Source organism: Eurosta solidaginis, chromosome 2 (genome assembly GCF_040869045.1).
Source record: "Eurosta solidaginis isolate ZX-2024a chromosome 2, ASM4086904v1, whole genome shotgun sequence".
Taxonomy (NCBI): Eukaryota; Metazoa; Arthropoda; class Insecta; order Diptera; family Tephritidae; genus Eurosta; species Eurosta solidaginis.
In genome coordinates, this window is record NC_090320.1 from 79,972,443 (window position 1) to 79,994,539 (window position 22,097).

At 40.6% G+C, this 22,097-nt stretch overlaps 2 protein-coding genes across 4 annotated transcripts in view; one reads left to right on the plus strand and one right to left on the minus strand.

Annotated features, from left to right (window-relative positions):
* The window catches only part of bib (big brain), a 185,601-nt gene extending 178,172 nt beyond the window's left edge, over positions 1-7,429 (plus strand). For all 3 annotated transcript variants that reach the window (XM_067765886.1, XM_067765887.1, XM_067765885.1), the window contains one exon: positions 209-7,429. In XM_067765886.1, the coding sequence (XP_067621987.1) occupies positions 209-1,558 (1,350 nt within the window). In that variant the 3' untranslated portion in view covers positions 1,559-7,429. The remainder of the gene's footprint in view (positions 1-208) is intronic.
* A 991-nt stretch (positions 7,430-8,420) lies between these two features.
* On the minus strand, positions 8,421-13,482 carry LOC137242236 (uncharacterized). The gene is made up of 2 exons (XM_067769599.1): positions 13,380-13,482; positions 8,421-13,318 (listed from the first exon to the last, which is right to left on the minus strand). Exon 2 carries the CDS (start codon positions 12,752-12,754, stop codon positions 11,675-11,677), a length of 1,080 nt encoding a protein of 359 aa, XP_067625700.1. The 5' UTR covers positions 12,755-13,318; positions 13,380-13,482; the 3' UTR covers positions 8,421-11,674.
* Positions 13,483-22,097: the final 8,615 nt, after the last annotated feature.

Consider the following 22,097-nt stretch of genomic DNA (forward strand, 5'->3'; position numbering starts at 1 on the left):
ATCGAAGTTATCGTCGATGATCATAGATTTACGCATATCTTTAAAAAATGGTTATCGATTCATTGATTTAGTGATGTCAAATGTCCAGTGGACATTGTCCACCATAGGCTTTCACTATATATTACAGTTAACTGTTAAACCTACATATATTTAACTAAATTTCCAATGTAAGCATTCTAAGTAATAATTGTCACCATTTTCTTTGCAGATGCCATATCTAAACCCAGCTCGCTCCTTGGGCCCATCCTTCGTTCTTAATAAATGGGATAATCATTGGGTTTATTGGTTCGGTCCACTTGTTGGCGGCATTGCTTCTGCTTTACTATACGAGTACGTATTCAGTTCACGCCGAAATGTGCGTACACATAAATCAAACGTTGACAATGATGCTTCTTCCATTCATTCCGAGGATGATCTGAACTATGATTTAGATGTTGAAAAGCAACATATACCAGCCAAATACCCACAGGGAACATTTCCACGTGGACAAACGCATCTGAAATCGGCAATGGCAAGTACTGCGGGCACGATTCCTAACGGCTTAAACTTTTGCCAAAATCTCTATACAGCACCACCTCTAAATAAGTTGGATCAACCAGAGCCACTATATGGAGGAACACGTTCACTTTACTGTCGCTCGCCCACACTGACTCGCACAAACCTTAACCGATCGCAATCCGTTTATGCAAAGAGTAACACAGCAATTAATCGTGATATTGTACCTCGTCCAGGTCCACTGGTACCTGCTCAGAGCCTATACGGTATACGTTTGACGCAAGCGCAATCACAAGCTCAATCATCACATTTACAAAATCAGAATGTTCAAAATCAGTTGCAGCAACGTTCAGAGAGTATATATGGTATAAGGGGATCGGCAAGACAATCACAGCAACAACAACAGCATCAACAACCACAACATCAACAGCAGTCACAACAGAAGCACCAAAATCATCAGCCACATCATCACCAACAACAACACCAACAACTTCATCAGTATCAAGGCTCACAACAACAAACACATCACCAATCTCAACCCGCTAGTCAGGAAGTTCACCAAGACTTCCAACCTGTATACGGCTCTCGTCACAATCCAAACCCCCTCGATGGTAATTACAAATATGATCGTCGACCAGAATCTACATATGGTGTGGCAGGGAATCGTAATCGTGGTCAATCGGCCCAATCAGATGACAGCTCATATGGATCGTATCATGGATCAACAGTAACACCACCAGCACGTAATCAAAATGGGGGCGAACAAATACTGATGTATGCTCAACCCCCTCCAATGCCATCAAGTCATTCCCAAGTAGGTGCACCGGCTATGCGCACACAATCTGAACGTAAAGTAACGGCACCGATTGTAGCGTCATCGCCACAGCTAACAACTGGCGTAGTGTCATACCAAACAAATTCGAATCAAAATGGACAGCCGCAACAACAGCATCCACCACAACAACAACAACAGCAATCACAGCAACAACAACTTTTAACTCAGCAACTTCAAAACTCACAGCAGCAACAACATTACGGCATGTTGCCAATGCGAAGCAACTGAAAAGAACTCACCCCGGAAGATAGTGTCTAATGATGTTTATGCATGTGTATATATGTATGTATTTATTACGTTGGAATCAGTATACTCGATTTTTCAATGTGGGGAATATGTAATTGCACAAAATATCTACATTTGTACATATGTCGCCGTAAAGTTTTAGTCATTTAAAGTATGGATTATGTGGATTATTTTAGAGATGAGGGTAAAACATATGCAGCCTAATTCTAAACAAAAATTCCTTGCGAGTTTTTTCTTTTCTCCCATTCCTCGTATTCTAAATATAAATTCCTTGCAAGGCGAATTCATTACAAGTGGTGTTATCCAATCAGCTGATTGCTTGCTCTTGATAATTTTCCATACAGCGCCGTGTACTAAAACATGTCAGTTAATCGAAATCAATGAAAATTTTCTTTTGACTTGACATTCTTCCGCACAGCGAATTGGTTGAATTCGCTTTGCCCCCACCTAGTATTGATTCGCCTTGATTCCTTGTGAGTTTTTTCACTTCTCCCTTTCCTCCTGTTCTGAACAATGTTCGAAAAAGCGGAAACCGGTTATGGTAGAAAAGTAAGTATTATGAATGTGAGTGACAGGGAGATTTCTTTGTCATTTCTTAGGTGTACCTAGGCGTGTAAAAAAACACACGGCTAATATGTCAGTTAATCGAAATCAATGAAAATTTTCTTTTCACTTGACATTCTTCTCCACGGCGAATTGGTTGAATTCGCTTTGCCACCACCTGGTATTGATTTGCCTTGATTGCATGGAAGTCTGTTGAATTTTGATTTCCATGTATGCGCTATGCGCCCGACTCTCTCACTCTTCGTGCTGTTAACATTGTTATTGCAAAGAGTGGAAGAATCAGCATTACTCTCAGAGTAAAACATATTGGTTGCTTGTATTTGTGTATTTTTTACATACTAACTTTATTTGTGTGTGAGGTTGCCTTGTCAGCGATCGCCTATGTACGCTACGTAAAGTATAATCAGGCCTATGCTTGACATGCTATGTACTGTTTTGTCATGCAATGCGCTGTAAGTATAATTAGACCTTAACAAATCAAAAAGGATTAGGAAGTGATTGCAGTATCAATAGCTGCAATCCCAAATTCAGATATGGTAAAATGGGTTTAGTGAGTTTAGTGCGAAAATTATACAGTGTATGGTATGGAAATAAAGCCCCCATTAGTGATACTTAGCATAGACTTGACTTGACTTGGCGTAAACTTGGCAACTTAGCCGCGATTATACTCCACTTGGCGCATAAAATCTGGCATCATAATCAGCGTTGAAATTTATTTTTAAATAAATGTCAATTTGTATGACAAAATGTCAAAATGAAATGGAAACAAACAAATGGCATCTCAAAATGTAAACGTCACTTAGAACTTACATAGAAAATCAAAATTCAACAGACTTCTAAGTCAAGTTAAGTTTTGAGTAATCAGTAACATGCAATGTTCATTTAACAGAACTGTAAGTGACAGTTCGAAAGCCAAGTCAAGTCTATGCTAAGTATCAGTAATGGAGCCTTGAGTTTCACACAATTTATAATAGCTATCATCCAGTCAGTTTACTTGCTACCTATCCCGCTCAATTCTCACGTGAATGTTCTGGAGCATTGGGAGACTTGATTGATCGTGATATTTTTGTACACATGAGTTGTGATAGGCAGATTTCCATATGGGACACATTGTTGCTGCATTTGCATGGTAATTTTCTAACCGTATCAGGATCACGATTCATTGGAACGCAACTATGGCTAAAGGCCACGCAGCGTTATCTATTTCTGAAAAACTAGAGTCAATAAGGGCAGTGCTGCCAAGCAAAATAGAAGAAGTGAACAAATTATCTGGCTCACAACCAGACTTCTATCTGGATTTAATTGGCTCAAATCGTTGTCATTGTGAATCAAACTATAGGGCCGTTCCATTGGTTTATCGAGCTCTGGCTCTGGCTCAAATCTCATTGGAACGATCTGGATCAACTTTATGATAACTGGCAGCACTAGTATAAAACATCTGTTTTGTTGAAAATAAGAAGAAACGTACACAAAATTTTAAGATACTGATAGAATTATTAACATTTAAATAGTTTCGCACGTAAGAAAACTATTTATTTTCCTTACATCATCTTCAAGTTGTTTACTCTTTCAGTGTTTTTGCTTTTAAATATGGCGAATTCTTTTATGTATACACAAATGTACACATATTAAGTTCAGTGCTACAATGGCTCAACTATATGGTTGGCTCATCCCACCAGCTGATTTTATTTTTTTCATTTCACTGTAGTAGGGATTGTCAGAAGGAGATGGCAAACTTAAAATGAAACCAACGAATTTACAACATTTTCTTACTACATACAAATGCTGCTAAGTTTTATGTTTTCATTCCATTCCATTCGTCTAACAGCAACACTCTGATTTTGGCAATGTGAACAAATGTATGTTGTTGCTGTAGAGATGAACCAACCATATAGTTGAGCCATGAGTGCTACCAACTCAAAAGTGGTTAGCTGTCAAAAAATCTACTACAGAAAACGAAACGAACAGAACTGCTATACGGATCAGAAATTGAACCAGATAAATATCAGGATCACAACGTTGTTGTTGCATTTGCATGTTAAATTTCTATCCGTATCTCGCTCAAGTGTCAATGGAACGTAACTTATGTGTGATATCTACTGCATAGACGTCAAAATTGCAAAGTGATTGGATCAGATTTGTAATTGACTATCGCTTTCTCATTCTCTTTCTATCACCCGCCGAAGATAGCCAGCCCTATGCGCCACCATATTGAACACTCTGTCAAAGCGCTAAAAATTTGCCATATTGAACATCCTGCAGGCAGTTGACAGATAAGATATCACACTTCGTTTGATTCACAATGATCGTTGTTAAATTTACATGCAAAGTTGTATATTTTTAAATTGTATTTTATATTACTCTATAACTACTTGAAATCTTTTCTTCATTTAATAATTTAATCATTACTTTGAAAGTTTTATTTTAAGTAATGAAAGTTTTACACAAAAGTTTCGCGATTGTAACTATGGAAACTCCGATATGTATAATTTAAGAGGAGGGATTTAAAGCCACTTAGAGCTGTATTTCGTTGCTAACTATTACAATTAAAACACTAGCTAGCTTACCGAATTGCATGGAAAACAACAATAAAAAGTTATATTAGCTGTATTTCGTTGCTAACTAGTACAATTAAAACACTAGCTAGCTTACCGAATTGCATGGAAAGCAACAATAAAAAGTAATCGAGTTGAGTTGGCTAATACTATTTTCACACAGACGGCTTATTGAATAATAAAGGCAACGCTTATTGAGCTCAATCTTCCCTACAAAATTCGAATCTATTATTATTTCATTAGTAGCTAATCGAATGCCTAATGAAGTCAAAAGCACAATGCAACTCTGTTGGCAGCGTTCCGCTTCCGTTTTCGCTTCTTAGTTTTTGGTGTGTTCAGTGCTTAAAAATGTCATTTGTCAAAGCAAATGTCATTGTCTGCATGGCGGAACGATACAAGGTGGCCGCATCGACCAGCTGATTATAACCTTTTTTATTTCATTTGATACATCAACTACCGGCGCAGTACGATTTTGACATTTGTCCATCGAATTTACAAGTACATGGAATTTTTTTTGTTTGTAGGTATGTCACCATGCTCCACCTTGTATCGTTCCGCCATGATTGTCTGTCTCATCCTTCATACTAATCGAGCAGTTACTTCTGTGTGAAAGCAAAAAATTTACGATTTCATTAGCAGGTGAAATGAGATCATTAAGTTTCTGTGTGAAAACAGTATAAGCGCTTTCAGTTGAAACCGCTTAGGTAATTGTCGACCTGATTGATAGTGTTGCATATTCAAAAATAGGGCACTATTGTGAACGAGCGAATGAAATGAACATACGAATGTGTAGATAAACAAAAATAACAAAATAACAGCGTGGCGGCAGGGTGACATACATACAAACAAACACACGCATTTCATGTATTTTGTTTTTGTAATTCTCTGGTTGAGTGTCAAAAACATACTGCGCTAGAAGTAGAAATGTCATATCAGCGAAAAAAGTAACAATTAGCTGATAAACCTCCACCATCTGTATGGTTTTGGCATAATGAAACTGTTTAGCTTGTTGAAGCGTTTTCTTTAAGCTCGCTTGAAAAAAATACACCTAGAGTTGAGTTAGCTAAGCGGTTTCACTTGGTTTCACTTACCGCTTAGGTAATTATCGACCTGATTGATAGTGTTGTATAGTGTTGCATATTCAAAAATAGGGCACTATTGTGAACGAGCGAATGAAATGAACATACGAATGTGCAGATAAACAAAATAACAGCGTGGCGGCAGGGTGACATACATACAAACAAACACACGCATTTCATGTATTTTTTGTTTGTAATTCTCTGGTTGAGTGTCAAAAACATACTGCGCTAAAACACATAGCAGCTAAAAAAAGTAACAATTAGCTGATAAACTTCCACCATCTGTATGGTTTTGCCATAATGAAACTGTTTAGCTAGTTGAAGCGTTTTTTTCAAGCTCGCTTGCAAAAAAAGCAACTTATGTCGATACTCAAAAGCGTTGCGGGAGATTTCACATTTAAGAATTTGCCAAAATAGTTTTAAAATACTTTGTTAGAGAGAAATGTTATGTATCATAGTTAATATTTAATACAAACTAAATAAAATAAATTTTATAAGCAATTAGGTATATGAAGTATGTATAAACAAATAACTTGTTTAAAAGGGGCATAACTCATATATACATACATACCGTTAGCTTGACTCACAAAAACCGACATGTATAAATGGCTTTTTAAAGGTGGTTATTGGTTTAACACATTCAAATTTTTACTGGGGTGTCTATTAATATATCAGGGGCCTTTGTCAATTAAGTTAAGTATGTACATATATGTCACACGTTTTATTAATGCAAATCAAAATTTGCATTTTTTCGAGATTTTATGATACCCAAAAATACTCTCTGGAGAGATGTTTCATGGGGCAAACACGATCAGCACAAATCACACACAGAAGATTGCGCATTCACGAGTTCAAAATTGCTTCGTTCTGCACCACTACGTCACACTTGACTGCTTGAGCGAATGAAAAAAAACAAGAGCTAAAGGAAAATGACGTAAAAATTGCTCATCAAAAACAGCTGATCTTTTGTTTACATGCGCAATGCGCAATCTTGTATGTGTTATTTGTGCACGATCGGTATAGACGTAAAGCTGCATTGTGCTTTATCGGTAACCGTATCGGTAACTTTATAAAAGCTGATTCGACCAACCTTATGGAATCAATGCAATCGATTATTGGTGCCGCTAAGGTCGTAACCGTATCGTAGCCAACCAATTGGTTTTTGGTTTACCGTCGTAACGATAAACAGCTGATTACGTTAGGGATACGACTACAGCGATACGACATACGGCACCAATGACTCCCTCTTAAAGGGCGAATTAATGGTGACTTATAACCATAAAGCCATAACCAGATAAAACAGCTGATCGCACCTACCTTATGGAAATCAATGTAATCGAGTTAGGGTTATGGTATGGCACCATTAATCGATTACATTGATTTCCATAAGGTAGATTCGATCAGTTGTTTTATCTGGTTATGGCTTTATGGTTATAAGTCACCATTAATTCGCCCTTAACTCTTTGAGAAAATAAATCTTTGCGTTTACCGATCAAATTTAAATTTTGGTTGACAATTGAACGTGCGATGTATATTTGTTGCTTTAGATCAAAGGAAACAAAACGGAGTATGAAATTTAACAAGAAGGACTAGTTTTTATTTATATACCCCCAATCAGTTCTAAGGAAATTAAAATAAAATCAATTCCAGTATCTTTCAACTGTATAATAGTTTCAATTGTGAACAAATTTAAATATACCAGCTTCCCATGCATATGAATTCCTTTTGAAAACATTTATTTGATTGCATCATATTGACTCAAGCACAAGAACAGTAACAACAAGATGAAAAACTTAACAAATTATCTAGCTCACAAATTGAGCCGGACATCTATCTGAATCCATCTAGCTCATATCGTTGTTGTTGCATTTAAGTATAAAAGTATTTATCTTGCTCCGGATTATTACAACCGGATGACAAGGACTGAGTACAAGATACCTAGTGATAGAACGATACGAGTACTGAGTATCGGTACTTTTCCAAAAAATGCTTGAGTATTTCGTACTCGATGCTATTTACCAAATACTGAATAAAGTATTAATACTTTACCAGCAGGCTTGTCGCCTTCCGCCGAACGTTGCGTATTCATTATGCCATTCGACGCTTCTTCCTCCTCGTACTAATTTTGTTTCCGAGGGTTTCTCACAACAAACCCCTGGAACTGCCTTCGACCTACTTCTACCGACTCAGGAGCCCATTCCAAGCGCTCGATCTCTACTTCTGTTGGGTCGACCACTGCTCCCAAGCGTTGGACAATTCTTAGTGATGCACGGTACTGCAACAGAGCTCTCTCACCTCCTCTGCTCCGTACCCTTCTCCACACTACTTCTTCGTTTTCATTTGTATGCTGCTTTTCAAACACGGAGTTCATTGAATCTCCACTACTCTCACTCCCCGAGTCCGACGCATTGCTTATAATTAGATATTGAGTCGCCCATCTTGGCCGTACAGCATTAAATACGGGGAAAGAACCTTACGCCACAGCAGCGACCTTTACTGTGGAAAGGCCGTCTGTTACAAATAGACTAATTTTAAGAGCACTGCTGCTCTATACAAATAAAACTAATTTATTTTATACTGTATTAAGCAAGCGAAACGCTTTAAAAAACTTAGTTTATTTCAATATATATGACACTTCTTGTCCGTTGTAACAAAAGATTTGAATTATGAAAATTAGTGAAGGTAGTTGATACACGCCACAGTGTTGAATTTTCAATTGACTTATCGAGTTTGATAGTGTTGCCACATTCTCTCCCCCGGTATCAGGACCAGTGGGAGGAAATACCTTCGTCTAGGCAACAGTGTCCGTAGCATATTGTTTGATGTCCAATATAGCTAACTTCGCTGCTGGCCAGTGATACTCGCCGGCCGACGTTCGGACGGTGGCACTTCTCACCTGCCCATCCTGCCCAGGGTAGATGTTAGTTACGATACCTTTGACCAAATGTGACGCGGAAGACTGGGATCAATGATTATAACGATGTCACCCCTTTCGATTGGCCTTGTATGGTCAAACCACTTGGTCCTTCTGGTAAGTGTTGGTAGTACCTCGGCTACCCGTCATTTCCAAAATGTCCGCCAGGTATTGTGAGTGTCGCCAGGAACCTTTAACATACTCATCTGTCGTATCGAATTTACCTGGTGGCTTGTTCCCAGATGAGCTTCCAAGTAAAATGTGCTTTGGAGTAAGAGCTTCTTGGTCAGCTGTCTCCAGGGACAAATAGGTATGAGGCCGACCGTTGATGATGTTTTCCACTTCTAAAAGCAGGTCATGAAGTTTCTCATCCGTTAGTTTTGTGTCTGGTGTAACGATTCTGTATAGTACGTTCTTTACTGAGCGTATCATTCGCTCCTAGGCGCCACGCATATGAGGACTTTCTGGTGGAATAAAAGTCCACTTTCACGCTGCGGTTTTTATTTTTGCCTGTAGAGCATTAAAATCTATGTCTTTGTAGGCTTTGCGTAGTTCCTTCTCAGCCGCAACAATATTAGTGCCATTATCGCTGAATATTTCTATGGGTTGACCTCTTCTAGAAATGAAGTTTCTTATCGCCATTACGCAGGAATTCATACTGATTGAGTGTGCTACCTCAATGTGTATAGCGCAAGTTCGTCTTCCCATAGTCACGAAGGAAGGGCCGAAGAAGTCTATGCCGACGTACGAGAATGGTCTTGTAAATGGTACCAGACGTCCTTTAGGCAGTGGATCCATTTCCGGTGGGGCTGGGTTTGTATTTCGCAACTTACATGTAACACAGTTTTGGCGTACTGAGCGAAGGGCTTGTCGAAGACTTGGAATGTAAAATTCTGGGAACATCTCGTTGATGACCATGTCATGATGGACGTGATTATATTTTCAATGATACCAATCAATTATGAGCTGTGTAATCTTGTGCGCCTTTGGTAGAATAATTGGGTTCTTTGATACATCTTTTGTCGGGCGTTTTCCACGCGACTGCGAATTCTAATAATTTGGTCGTCGTCGATAAAAGGTGATAACTTTCTCAAGATGCTGGATTTGGGCAACACGCATCGTGGGTTTCTCTGTAAACAACCACTCTCGGTTCGGTAGGCGTCGGTTTGAGCACAACGGTGGAGGAAGTGACGACTCCAGAGGAGCTTGTCAGTGGTTAGATTGACTGGTTGGGAGACGTGTAACCTTGCGTTCGTTTTTTTTTTTCTGCAACTTTCGATGAAACGTATGACATAGGCTAAGCGCCTATCAAGGCGCTCCCACTTAGAAACCCGTGCAACATCAACGGTTGACTCCACACCCACTTGTATTGAACATTGCATATATTGATTGTCCTCCTCTTTGTCTGGATTACATTTTATCTCAGCCTTCTCGCAAATCGGCCACCTTTCCCTCGGTAGATGTAAAAATTCAGGGCCTGTGAACCAAACGCTGATTGGAGCAAATTCTTTAGTATTTCTCCATTTGGTAGCATCATCTTCTACATTTTGTTTAGTGGGTACAAAATGCCATTTGGATATATCACTTTTTTCTTGTATTTCTGCCACTCTGAACATGGCAAATTGTTTGTATTTAAGTGGATCAGAGTGCAGCCATGTTAGTACTGTTTTTGAGTCAGTATACAAATGTACATCATTAATTTCGAAGTCATGTCCCTTAACAATGGCACAGACCAGGCGAGTTCCCAAAATCGCTGCTGTTAATTCCATTCGTGGTATTGATAATGATTGCTTGCAATCCTTAAATATGCTACAGCAGCGGCTGCTGACTCGCTTGCGTTAACAAATATGTGTAATTCGACATTGCAATCCTCTTTTTTCAATTTACCAAAATAGCATCTTGGAATTTGCACCTCACTAACATATTTGAAATTTGAGAGCCATTGTATCCATGAGGTTGCAAATTCTTCGTGTATGATGTCATCGCAGCCAATACCGCTTCGCCATATATCTTGTAAGAGAATTTTTATTCGAACTGTGTAAAACGAAAGAAATCCTTGCGGGTCATCGACATTAGCACTCGGAGAAGTTCCCTCTTAGTTGGTGGTTTTTCGTTTCGTAGAATTGCATCGGTGGCCTTGGTAAACTTCGTGTTAAATGTAAACACGTCGTTGCTTGTTTGCCACCACAAACCGAGCACCTTTTCCCGACTCAATTACTTAATCAATTACCTTTCCTGCCTTGCAAAAATCATTAAGGGTGTCTGGATCCTGTAACGTTTGAACTAGTTGCTCACAGTTGGAAATCCACCCTCTGATGTGAAAGTTCCCGCGTTTATGGACTTCCCGCACATCGTTCGCTAGTTGGATAGCTGCCTGTGGAGTATCAGCACAGTCTAACATATCATCCACGTAATGTCTCTCAATTATAGACTTCGCTGCTCTTGGAAACTCTTTTCTAAACTCTTCAGCATTTGTGTTTCTTATGTATCGATGGTGAGCAACTCGCTCCGAACGACAATACCCTTAAAACATAGACATCCGGTTTTTTTGAATCATCACAATCGCACCAAAAGAACCTTTGAGTGCTGATCACTGTCATCTACGCTGATCCTGTCAAACTTCTCACGGATATCGGCACAAATACCAATTCTAAAGTTGTACAAAACATTTGTGAGCGGTTGCATTAAATCAGGGCCTTTCTCTAAACACCCATTAAATGAGTATCCTTTGCTATGTCGCTGCAGCATCCCAGACCAGTCTTGTCTTATTTGGCTTGTTAGGATTTTTTACCGTAAAGGTAGGTACCACTTTCGGTTATGATTCGTGTCAATTTCACATTCATCAAGCTTTCGAATGTGTTGCTTTTCCTCCATACTATATATGTGCGCGGTTACATTTTCTTGGAGTAAATAATCTCTATTGAGCTTCTTCTCGATAGACTCAAGTCTTCGTTTTACCATTTCATAATTATCTGGTAATGATGTATCATTTGATCGCCATAGTAGCTTTGCCGTAAAGTGGTCTACGTTGGATGTATTTAGCAAGCTGATCTTTATCGAGATTGTATTTTACCTTGCATGTTACTAGTTGCGCATCTGAACTTTCATGTCGCATATTTTCAATTAAGAGCTTTTGAAGCGCTATGTCATCACCGCATTCACATATGTGTAGCTGTAAATCATCGCGTGCTTTTACATTACTTTGTTTTAGGACTCCATAAATTGTCCATCCTAGACGTGTTTTCGTTGCAGCTGGCTCGTCACTCTTTCCCGCCCTGAACTTCATGGACATCGCCACGTGCTTATTGTTTATGCCGATTATCACTAGAGATACTACGTTCTTGTACGATTCTACTGGTAGACCTTTCAGATGCTTATATTTATTTGCTAACTCCGGCATTATTAAAGTTTGCGGAGGCAAGTCGAGCTTTGTAACTGTGCACACGTCACGCAATGTATACCTTTTATTTTTCGTGTGGCCTGACACTTGCGAACTGACACGGGTAGAATTTTCTTCGACTCGAACGGAGCCATCGGTCCAACGTAAACGAAGCTCATTTTGTTCGCCCTTCATTTGCAACCTCTTAAGTATATCGTGCTCAATTATCGTAGGACCTGACCCATCATCCAAAAGTGCGTAGATGTCAACAGTTGCATGTTGAGAGTGAATTGTGATGGGCAAGATCCGATACAAAACATTTGATGTTTGTTGTACATGTATCCCTACCATGTCTTGCTTAGGGTTATTACTTTCTAGTTCTGGCGTATGTAACAAAACATGATGTTTTTCTGTACAATTATTTTTGTCGCATTCTCGTTGGTCTTTGCAAAACTTGCGATCGTGCGATTTGAGGCACGACCGACACAGTTTCTTGCGATTCACCAGAACCCACTTTTCATTATACGACATAGCTTTAAACGTACTACAATTTATGATAAAATGATTTTCATTACATACAGGGCATTTGCGCGAATCTTGCAGCCGCTGTTCAGCTGCGTTTGCTCGGAAAGATAACCATTCGCTAAAATCTAATAAATTTATATTTTGATAACAACCTGAATGCATAGCCCAATCTTAACGCATTTGCGCAAGGAGCTTTTGAATCAAATCTTTTAAAATCATGGGGTTATTTAAATGTGACATAAGTCCGGAAGCAGCGATTGCTGCTGCCAGGTTCTTTACTTCAATTATTACAATGTTATAAATGTTTCCAGTTTGTTGGCATTTACGTCCGACAACGAACGGACATTTTCCAACAAGGTGTTTATCACGTACTCGGGTGTGCCAAAAATTGTGCGTAGTGTGGAAATAACGTCAGGCACTAGTGCTGGAATCAAAAGTTGGCTCCGCACATAGTCAAGCGCTTTGCCTTTAAGAGCGCGCTGGAGTCGAAGTAAATTTTCATCGTCGGTGAAACCGCATATTCGAGTTGAATTTTCGTAGCTGCTGACAAACAGTGGCCACTCCTCTGGCTTGCCCCTGATTTGTGGCAATTCTTTTGGTAAAGCCTGCCTTGCTTGTATTTGCCTAGTTAACAAACCGTAATTTAGTTGCCGCCCCGCTACGCCTTGATCGTTGTTCGTGGAACTGCCGCGGAAACCGTCACAACCACCACCGTCTTGCTCTTGCCTGTAAAAGTTATTATTTAGATTATAATTTGTGTCTATATAGGCACCCATATTTAGTCGACCTTGCATGCCCCCATTGTGTGTGGAATTGGCTCATTAGTGTTACCCTGTGTTAGGTGAATGTCTCTATTTGCAGTTGTTAAACCGCCCTGAAATGGAACGTTGTTCCTGACCGTAGTCACCTTACAAGCGCCATTGTGAATGATAACTAAGTGTGATATCTTATCTGTCAAATGCCTGACAGGATGTTCAATATGGCTACTTTTTAGCGTTTTGACAGGGTGTTCAATATGGCGGCGCCTATCTTCAGCGGGTGATAGAAAGAGATACAGAATGAGACAGCGATAGTCAAATACAAATCAGGTGATCCAATCACTTTGGAATTTTGACGTCTGTACAGAAGATATCACACTTAGTTATCATTCACAATGATATGCGCTTGGCAAAAACAAATTGCTTTGCGCTCTTATGTCTTTATATTGCGCATACGTATTACCTTGAGTGCCCGTAATCAGCGTATCGTATAGGCTCGTGGTTGGAAAAGGAAATTGCTTGATATTTTCATGGGATCGTACTGTGTGCCCGTGGTCAGCGTATTGACTGTGTCATACACGCTCGTGGTTGGCAAAATTAAATTGCTTGATGCTCGCATGGCATCGTATTGCGCGTTTATGTTTCCGTGGTCAGCGTATTGACTGTGTCATACACGCTCGTGGTTGGCAAAGTCAATACGCTGACCACGGAAACATAATGGCGAATAATCATAGTCAAAATAAAATAGGTTTTAAATTTAGTTTCAGCTTTTTTGACAGATAGCTCATAGAAAATTATGTAAAAAAATTGCAACTAAATTTAAAACCTATTTTATTTTGACTATGATTATGCGCCATAGGTTTTAAATTTAGTTTCAGCTTTTTTGACAGATAGCTCATAGAAAATTATGTCAAAAAATTGCAACTAAATTTAAAATCTATTTTATTTTGACTATGATTATGCGCCAATGAAATTACTTTGCACCCGCATGCCTTTGTACCTCGAGTTTGCGTTGCCTTGATCGCCCGTGGTCAGCATACTGACTGTATCAGATACGCTCGTGGTTGGCGCTGTGGTAACCTTGGTTGCTATTATACTTTCGACATTCTCGGAGTTGGAGCAATTTCTTTTGTAGTTCCCTTACTTCGTTTCTCAAAGCAATTAAATCATCACTATTACCTGCATTTCCATTTGTTTGCTTATTTGAATCATCTTGCGTATTGATCATTGTTTTGTTTGTAGCACACTCACTGCATTCCGAGTCAGTAAATTCAATTCCAGTAGATACACCAACGCAGGCGAAATGGAACCACCTATCGCATCTATCGCATTGTACCATATCCTCTTCTTCCGACGTTTTGCAGACAGGGCAAACTCCCTTGTCATCGGATGACTCGTTCATACTTGCTTACGTATTTGACAATATTTTACGAAGAAAGTTAAGTTTCTTAAAGAAATGTTACAATTAGACTAATTTTAAGAGCAATGCTGCTCTATAAAAATAAAACTAATTTATTTTATACTGTATTAAGCAAGCGCGACGCTTTAAAAAACTTAGTTTATTTCAATATATCCCAGTCCCAGAGCTGTGAGGCAGAGCAGCCGCATAGACAAGACAAGTAGGCCTAAAGCTGCAGGACAGATGGGCCCCAATATCAAGGTAGGAACTACCTCGAATTGCCAACCACGGAAGTAGGAGATAAGCCAAATGGAGATAACGCTAAGACTCCGGCTTTCTCGGAGGTGCCAAATGGAGATAATACTAAGAATCCGGCTGTTCCCGAGAAGATGAGTGATATGGCAAACATTATTGGTTGTGGCGCTGGTTGAGGGAGATAATACTAAGACTCCGGCTGTTCCCGAGAAGATGAGTGATATGGCAAACATTCACTGGTTGTGGCGCTGGTTGATCATAACAATCCTTTCGGACAGGTGACTGCTGAAAGGTAGAGATCTGTACAAAGGAAGCTTATTAGCTGAATGCTCAAGATGATGCGGGAACAACCAAATAAGGCCCTTCCAGCCTTTGATAATAGTGTCAAGATGATAGCGTGCGGCAACATCGCGAACTTGCGGTGACCGGAGGAAGGGGTTCCAAACCTCCGAAGGCAAGGCGCGAACGCCAAAATTTAAAGTATGGGTACCATGCGTGATGAAGTCGGAGGATACGCAGCTACTTCTGCAGAGTCAGACTCCGAATATACCGTCACAGGATTGGAAGGTACTTTCTGTATCTTGGCCTACAGAGGAGGGTCAGTTGTACATATTCCAAATCCGCGGCGGATATATTGTACACGCAGCTTGGCAACATAATCTGAGGTACAGACAAAATTTACATCCGAATCAGGAAATGAAGTACCGAGGATAACAATTACCATAAACCAAAAGGGCAAGACGTCACGGGTTAGGGGGTCAGAATATACCCGCGGTAGGATTGCCTGTCGTAAGAGGCGACTAAAATACCAGATTCAAGGGACTGTGTAGCGCAACCCTTCAGGTTGCAAGCGCAATATATAGCTTCTCCAAACCCAATTGTCAACTTCACCTATCCGCGGCGAATCCTGTTTCACCCCAGGCTCCTCATGGAACTTGGGGGTGGGGAGGGAGGTACGGCCTGTAGGTTTAATGTGGCCATATAAATCGTTCCCGGATGGTCGGGCTAGCACTTTAATGGTGCTATGTTGCAGGAGCGTGCCGGATCTGCATCCGGCAAAGGACCATCACATCGATAACACTCCCCAAAGCCTTCGGGGAGCTACGACAACAACAACGTCACGACGAAGGTGTTGGAGGGGGACACAGCATAATGGTGTCTTTCCGAAACGCGGATTTGGCATTTACTACGCGAAAACGGAAAGAAGTTTGCGAGCTGCAGTCATTGTGGGGAAAAAACTGTGTTCATATATGCTGCCTAATTACACCACTGAGGACCTCGCTGTGGTGGCTGTCGAGCAGAAGAGTAAGCAAGAATTTATCCTGGCATCCTGCTACATGGCCCATACTGCGGAGTTTCCATCGGTGGAGTGCAAGATGATAGTACAGGATAAGGTGCAGTTGGTCATAGGCGCAGATGAAAATACGCACAACGATGCGTGGAGAGGAGGAGATACAATCAAAAGAGGCGAACCTCTATCTTGTTACATTCTGCAAACCAATTTGCAGTTGGGCAACACGGAAAGTGTCCCTACCTATGTTGGTCTAACATCCAGCAATGTTCTTGATATTACATTGAACTCTGAACGCGATATATCAAGGTATGATTGGATGGTTCTTGCTAGACCATCCTCCTCCGACCATGCGTATATCAGCTTCAGCATCCCCTTAAAGATGGTAGAGAAGGGAGGAACCTTTAGAAACCCTAGGTTAACGAACTGGACGAAATTCCATAAACATGTAGACAAAGAGCTGGAACAACCCAAAGCGGTTGCCATGTGGAGCAGCTGGAGGGGTCCAATGATTTCCTAACAAGAATGCTTATGAATTCGTATAAAAGAGCTTGCCCTCTAAGCAGATTAAGAGGAAAAGCAAAGCCGCCATAGTGGAACAATGAACTGAGTCTTCTTAGGAGACAGGTAAAAGAAATTTTTAAACTGGCAAAGACCGCGGAAAACGAAGCGTGCCGGGACGAGTAAAGGGATCTATTGAGGATCTACAAGCGTAAAATTTCCAGGGCAAAGACCTAACCTAACCTGAGGTTGAACTGACCGTTCCGTGAGGACCTCACATAAATTGAATAATTCCATAGTGTTAACAGAAGTTTGTTGAACGACCAAACTAAAAACCCCTATCAAAAACCAGGATAACTCCGTCCTCTTGGCAAATACTAGAAGCTTTATGGACATATGCCGCTTGCTGCTTCTAGGTCTGATAGCCGTGTCATTCTTAATAGCTGGAGCCTTCCTTGGCAGCGCAGAGCACGAGCACAAAACGTACTTGACCGTTATCTCCTTATTACCGCACTTCCTACATCTGCTGTCACTGACCAAGCCTAATTTAAAGGCATGTGACGCCAGAAGGCAGTTCCAGTCAGAATAACCGTTATGACTTTACAGTCCTTCTTTTCAATGATAGGAGTAACTTTGTTAGTATATGGTTGTAAGACCTACACATGATATTCGACACTTTACAGCCCCGCGCTGGACCCACGCATCTCCCGCTTGGTCGATCACGTGCAACTCTCGCCTACTTTTAATCTCACGAAATCTAAGTTGGACGTCTACGGAGCGACTTCGAGGGATGCGCCCTTTTTAGTTTATCAGATTTTTCATTCCCATTTTTTTTTTATATGCCCTGGGTCCCAATATAGATGTATGCTTCTTTAAATCCCGGTTCTTTACAGGTATTGCTTACACTCTAACACACTAATTAGTATTTTGAGGTAAGTTGTTTTTTGTGTGGCTGTCCACCAAACAAGGACTGCATATTATGGGATGAGGAGAGAAGGCGATAAGCCCGACGTACACTCCAGCATTCTTTGAAGTGCTTAAAATTCCATAGAGGCCTTCTTCATTCTTTTCTCCACGTTTAGCTTCCACGACAACTTACTGTATAGAATAATTCCCAGATATTTCCGCCTGGTTCAATTTGGGACCGTGTGCCTCTTAGTAAACAAGACCATATCCGTCTTCTCCGCGTTGGCAGTCAACCCGACATCCGATGCCCAGGTACGTATATTCCGAAGAGCCCGATCCATGAAAGGGCAAATTTTTTTTTTGGGTGGGGGGGGGCGTCCCTGACGGGTCCCTCATCAAACCGCCTGAGCAGTTGGTTGATGGCCATCGTCCACAGCAGAGATGATAACACCCCGCCCTGCGGCGTACGCCTGTCCACTGATTTCGTGGCCGCATACAACCCCCATTCTCCCTGCAATTTAACATGCAGCCGATCCATCTGGTTATGACTGGTTTTGAGCAGAAATGATGTTAAGCTTATGGGCCTGTAGTCTTTGGGATACATATGACCGATCTTCCACTCCTTTGGTAGGAAAGCTATAAGAGCAGTTCTGTTGTTGTTGTTGTAGCGATAAGGTTGCTCTCCGAAGGCTTTGGGAAGTGTTATCGATGTGACGGTCCTTTGCCGGATACATATCCGGTACCACAGCACCATTAAGGTGCTAGCCCGACCATCTCGGGATCGATTTATGTGGCCACATTAAACCTTCAGGTCATTCCCTCCCTCCCCACCCCCAAGTTCCATGAGGAGTTTGGGGTCGCCAGAGCCTGGTCTGTTAGTGAAACAGGACTCGCCGCGGATAGGTGAGGTTGACAATTGGGTTTGGAGGAGCTATATATTGCATTGGCAACTTGAAGGGTTGCGCTACACGGCCCCTTGAATATTGTATTTTAGTCGCCTCTTACGACACGCATACCTACCTCGGGTATATTCTAATCCCCTAACCCGCTGGGGTATAAGAGCAGTTCTCCAAGAGTGCGGTACATGATTCAGGCTTATGCACTCATCGAATATTATTTTACCATTCCACGACCGCTCTACTTGAAATTTGTAGCATGGCTGGGGCTAGATAAAGTTGTTGTTTTTGCAATGTTTCTCCCCACCTAATAGCTGCGACCGATCACAAATTGTCATCAATATCCTCTAACGGGAGTCAAAGGAAACTTGCTGTTTCGACAGGGGTGGACCATAATGAAAGGGGTGTTAGAGGCGTTGGTTCCACAATACAATTAAAGAGATGGTTGGTGTCATGTGGGACACAATGCAAGCGGGTCATACATTTTGTATGTCAGGGTTAATTCTGGATATGTAAGAGTTTAACCTGTTACAGTATCCAGAACGAAGTTGAGCCAGAGTGACTCGCGTTTCCCTGGGGAGTATGCGTACTGTTCCCTGAGCACTGGGTTCACCGGGTGTTATGTTTGAAACGAGATGGCACCGCCACGACAATAAATTATTTATATATACATCTGGCAACTGTGTTGCCAGAACATTCTTTATCTCCTTCTTTATTACTTTTTTATCTTTCAATTGATATACTTTGACGCATTAACTTTAAAATGTAACAATTAACTTATGTCATTAATTAAATAAACACTCATATATAAAAGTGGTGTCAGAAGTGTATTTTAAAAATGAGCCTTACACCGGAGGATTTAAAAACAGTGTTGGATGCGCTAGCAGGAGCAATCCGAGGAGCTGTGGAGGAGGCTGCACAGAATGCGGCGGCAAATACAAACGTAAATGGTTCGGTGTCACCCAAACCGCCACCGTTTAGTATTACGGAATACACATCAGAAGATAAATCCTCAGTACAGGATTATTTCACACGTGTAGATTGGGCATTACAGTTGAGCAAGGTTCCAGAAGCGGAACAGCACAAGTTCGTACGTATACACATGGGGCAGAGCTTGATACAGCGCTAAAAATTCTTGTTAGCCCAAAAACACCAGACTCGCTCAACTACAGCGAAATAAAAAATATCTTGATTCGCCATTTTGATGGCTGTAGGAATAAGTAAAAGGGAGAGCCGATTTGCAAGTTCGCACTTCGGTTAAGAGAAGCGGCTGTACACTGTGAGTATAGAGAATTCTTGGTTAGAATGCTACTAGAGCAATTGTTGTATGGCGTAGAATCACGAGTTATTTTGAAGTTATTGCAAAGAAACCAAAAAATTTTGCTGAAGCATACGAAATTGCGCATACAATCGAATTAACACAAAACGCCACAATAGACCTAAAGTGCACAGAGGTGATACAAATAAGCGAGCCAACATATAAACTGGGATACGCGCCAGTTAAAACAAAAAGAAATACAAATTCGAAAAACCCGAGTGGCGAAAAACCGATGCAGAGGGAAAAAGAGAAAGGGTCCAATTGTTACGGATGTGGGGGGAGCACCTTAGAAAAGACTGCAAATTTAATAATTCCAAATGCTTTGCATGTGGAAGAGTGGGCCACATCGCCAAAGTGTGCAAGACCAAATTAGATCAGATTCCAGAGGATGAATGTGAATCAGTTCAAAACCTAAACAGTATTAATGCATGCAATGCAGTAGAGAGAAAAATGATATATAGATATATAGATGGGAAACAAATTCACATGGAATTAGATACGGCTGCACCATGTGCAGTAATGAATTGTAAATCGTTGCGTTCGATTAAACCAAATTTTAGGTTGTTAAAGACAGATCGACGATTTACAAGCTATACGGGCCACAAGGTGAACTGCATTGGACGGGTCGTAGTAACTGCGACAATAGGGAAAACTTCACGATGACTTAATTTGTATGTCGTTCAAGGAGATTGTGATACACTTTGCGTCGAGAATGGATATCGCAATTCGCACGTGAAATAAACTTCACTGAAATATTTTGATCGTCTAACCGAATCAATACTATAAATTCAACAGCACCAAGACTATCAATAAACCAACAAACGCGACTGCAACATCTCATTACACGTTTTGAGGACATCTTCAGTACGACACCTGGGAAGTTGAGTGGGCCACCTGCAAAAGTAAAGCTCAAAGCTGGAGCAACACCAGTTTTCGCGCGAGCGCGCGATGTACCGATGGCGCTGAGAGAGGAGTATGCCCAGGAAATAGATCGTAAAATTCAGTCAGGTTTTTACAAGAGAGTGGAGCATTCAGAATGGGCCTCAACAACACACGTAGTAACAAAAAAGAATGGGGGTATTCGCATTACCGGTAATTATAAGCCCACTGTCAATCCAAAAATGATCATCGACGAACACCCGATTCCAAAAGCAGAAGATTTGTTTAATAAAATGAAAAACGCTACAATATTTTGTCACTTAGATATAACAGATGCATATACGCATTTAACAATTGACGATGAGTTTGCCCATGTTTTGACATGAAATACATTGACGAATGGGTTAATACGGCCTACTCGTGCGGTATATGGAGCAGCAAATATTCCAGCTATCTGGCAAAGAAAAATGAGGACTGTGTTACAGGGAGTCCCAAATGTTTTAAATTTTTTTGATGATACCTTGGTGTTTGCTGAAAACTTCGAGCAGCTACTAATAGTTTTGGAAACGACACTAAATCGCATTAAATGGTTTGCATTTGAACAAGTCAAAGTGTGTCTTTGCGACACCATCGGTGGAGTTCCTTGGCCACCGCATCGACGAGCAGGGCGTACATAAATCCGAAAAAACACATTGAAGCGGTACTAAACGCTCCCAAGCCAACGACTTTCGAAGAGTTACAGATGTTTTTAGGAAAAACCACGTATTGGTATGGCAGAAAACGAAACAAAGTCATTTCGTTTCGTTTATTAACGTTAATAACGTCAAATTAATGAAATGATTTTGTTTCGTTTTCTGCCATATCAAAACGAAATCAAATCGTTTATGTTGATTATTAATTTCAAACTATGCTGGCAAAGCTGATTGATGAGTCGTTAAAGGTGAAAGCATTAGCCAAGCTGATTGCAACTTTTCTCATGAATTTTGACAGTACGAATATTTCTCAGAGTATTTTTGACATTACCACCAACGAATTACACAAACAAATTACATGGAGTTTGTGTGTGTATGTTCGCTCGCTGTTAGCACCTTACGGCTTTACCATGTCTATAGCATTGCCAGCACAATTCAAACATAGAGTATCACGTTTTTGTTAACGTTTTTAACGTTAACGAAAGCTTTTCTTTTCGGTTAAAAACGAGATACAATTTATCTTGATAATTTCTTTATCGATAATATTTCGAAGTGTTTCAACGGAAACAGTGGAAATTTTTTGATAAACGATTAGCTTAACGTTAAGGTG

Coding starts and splice junctions, on each gene's coding strand:
- LOC137242236 (XM_067769599.1), bottom strand. CDS start 12,754: ATGCATTCAGGTTGTTATCAAAATATAAATTTATTAGATTTTAGCGAA.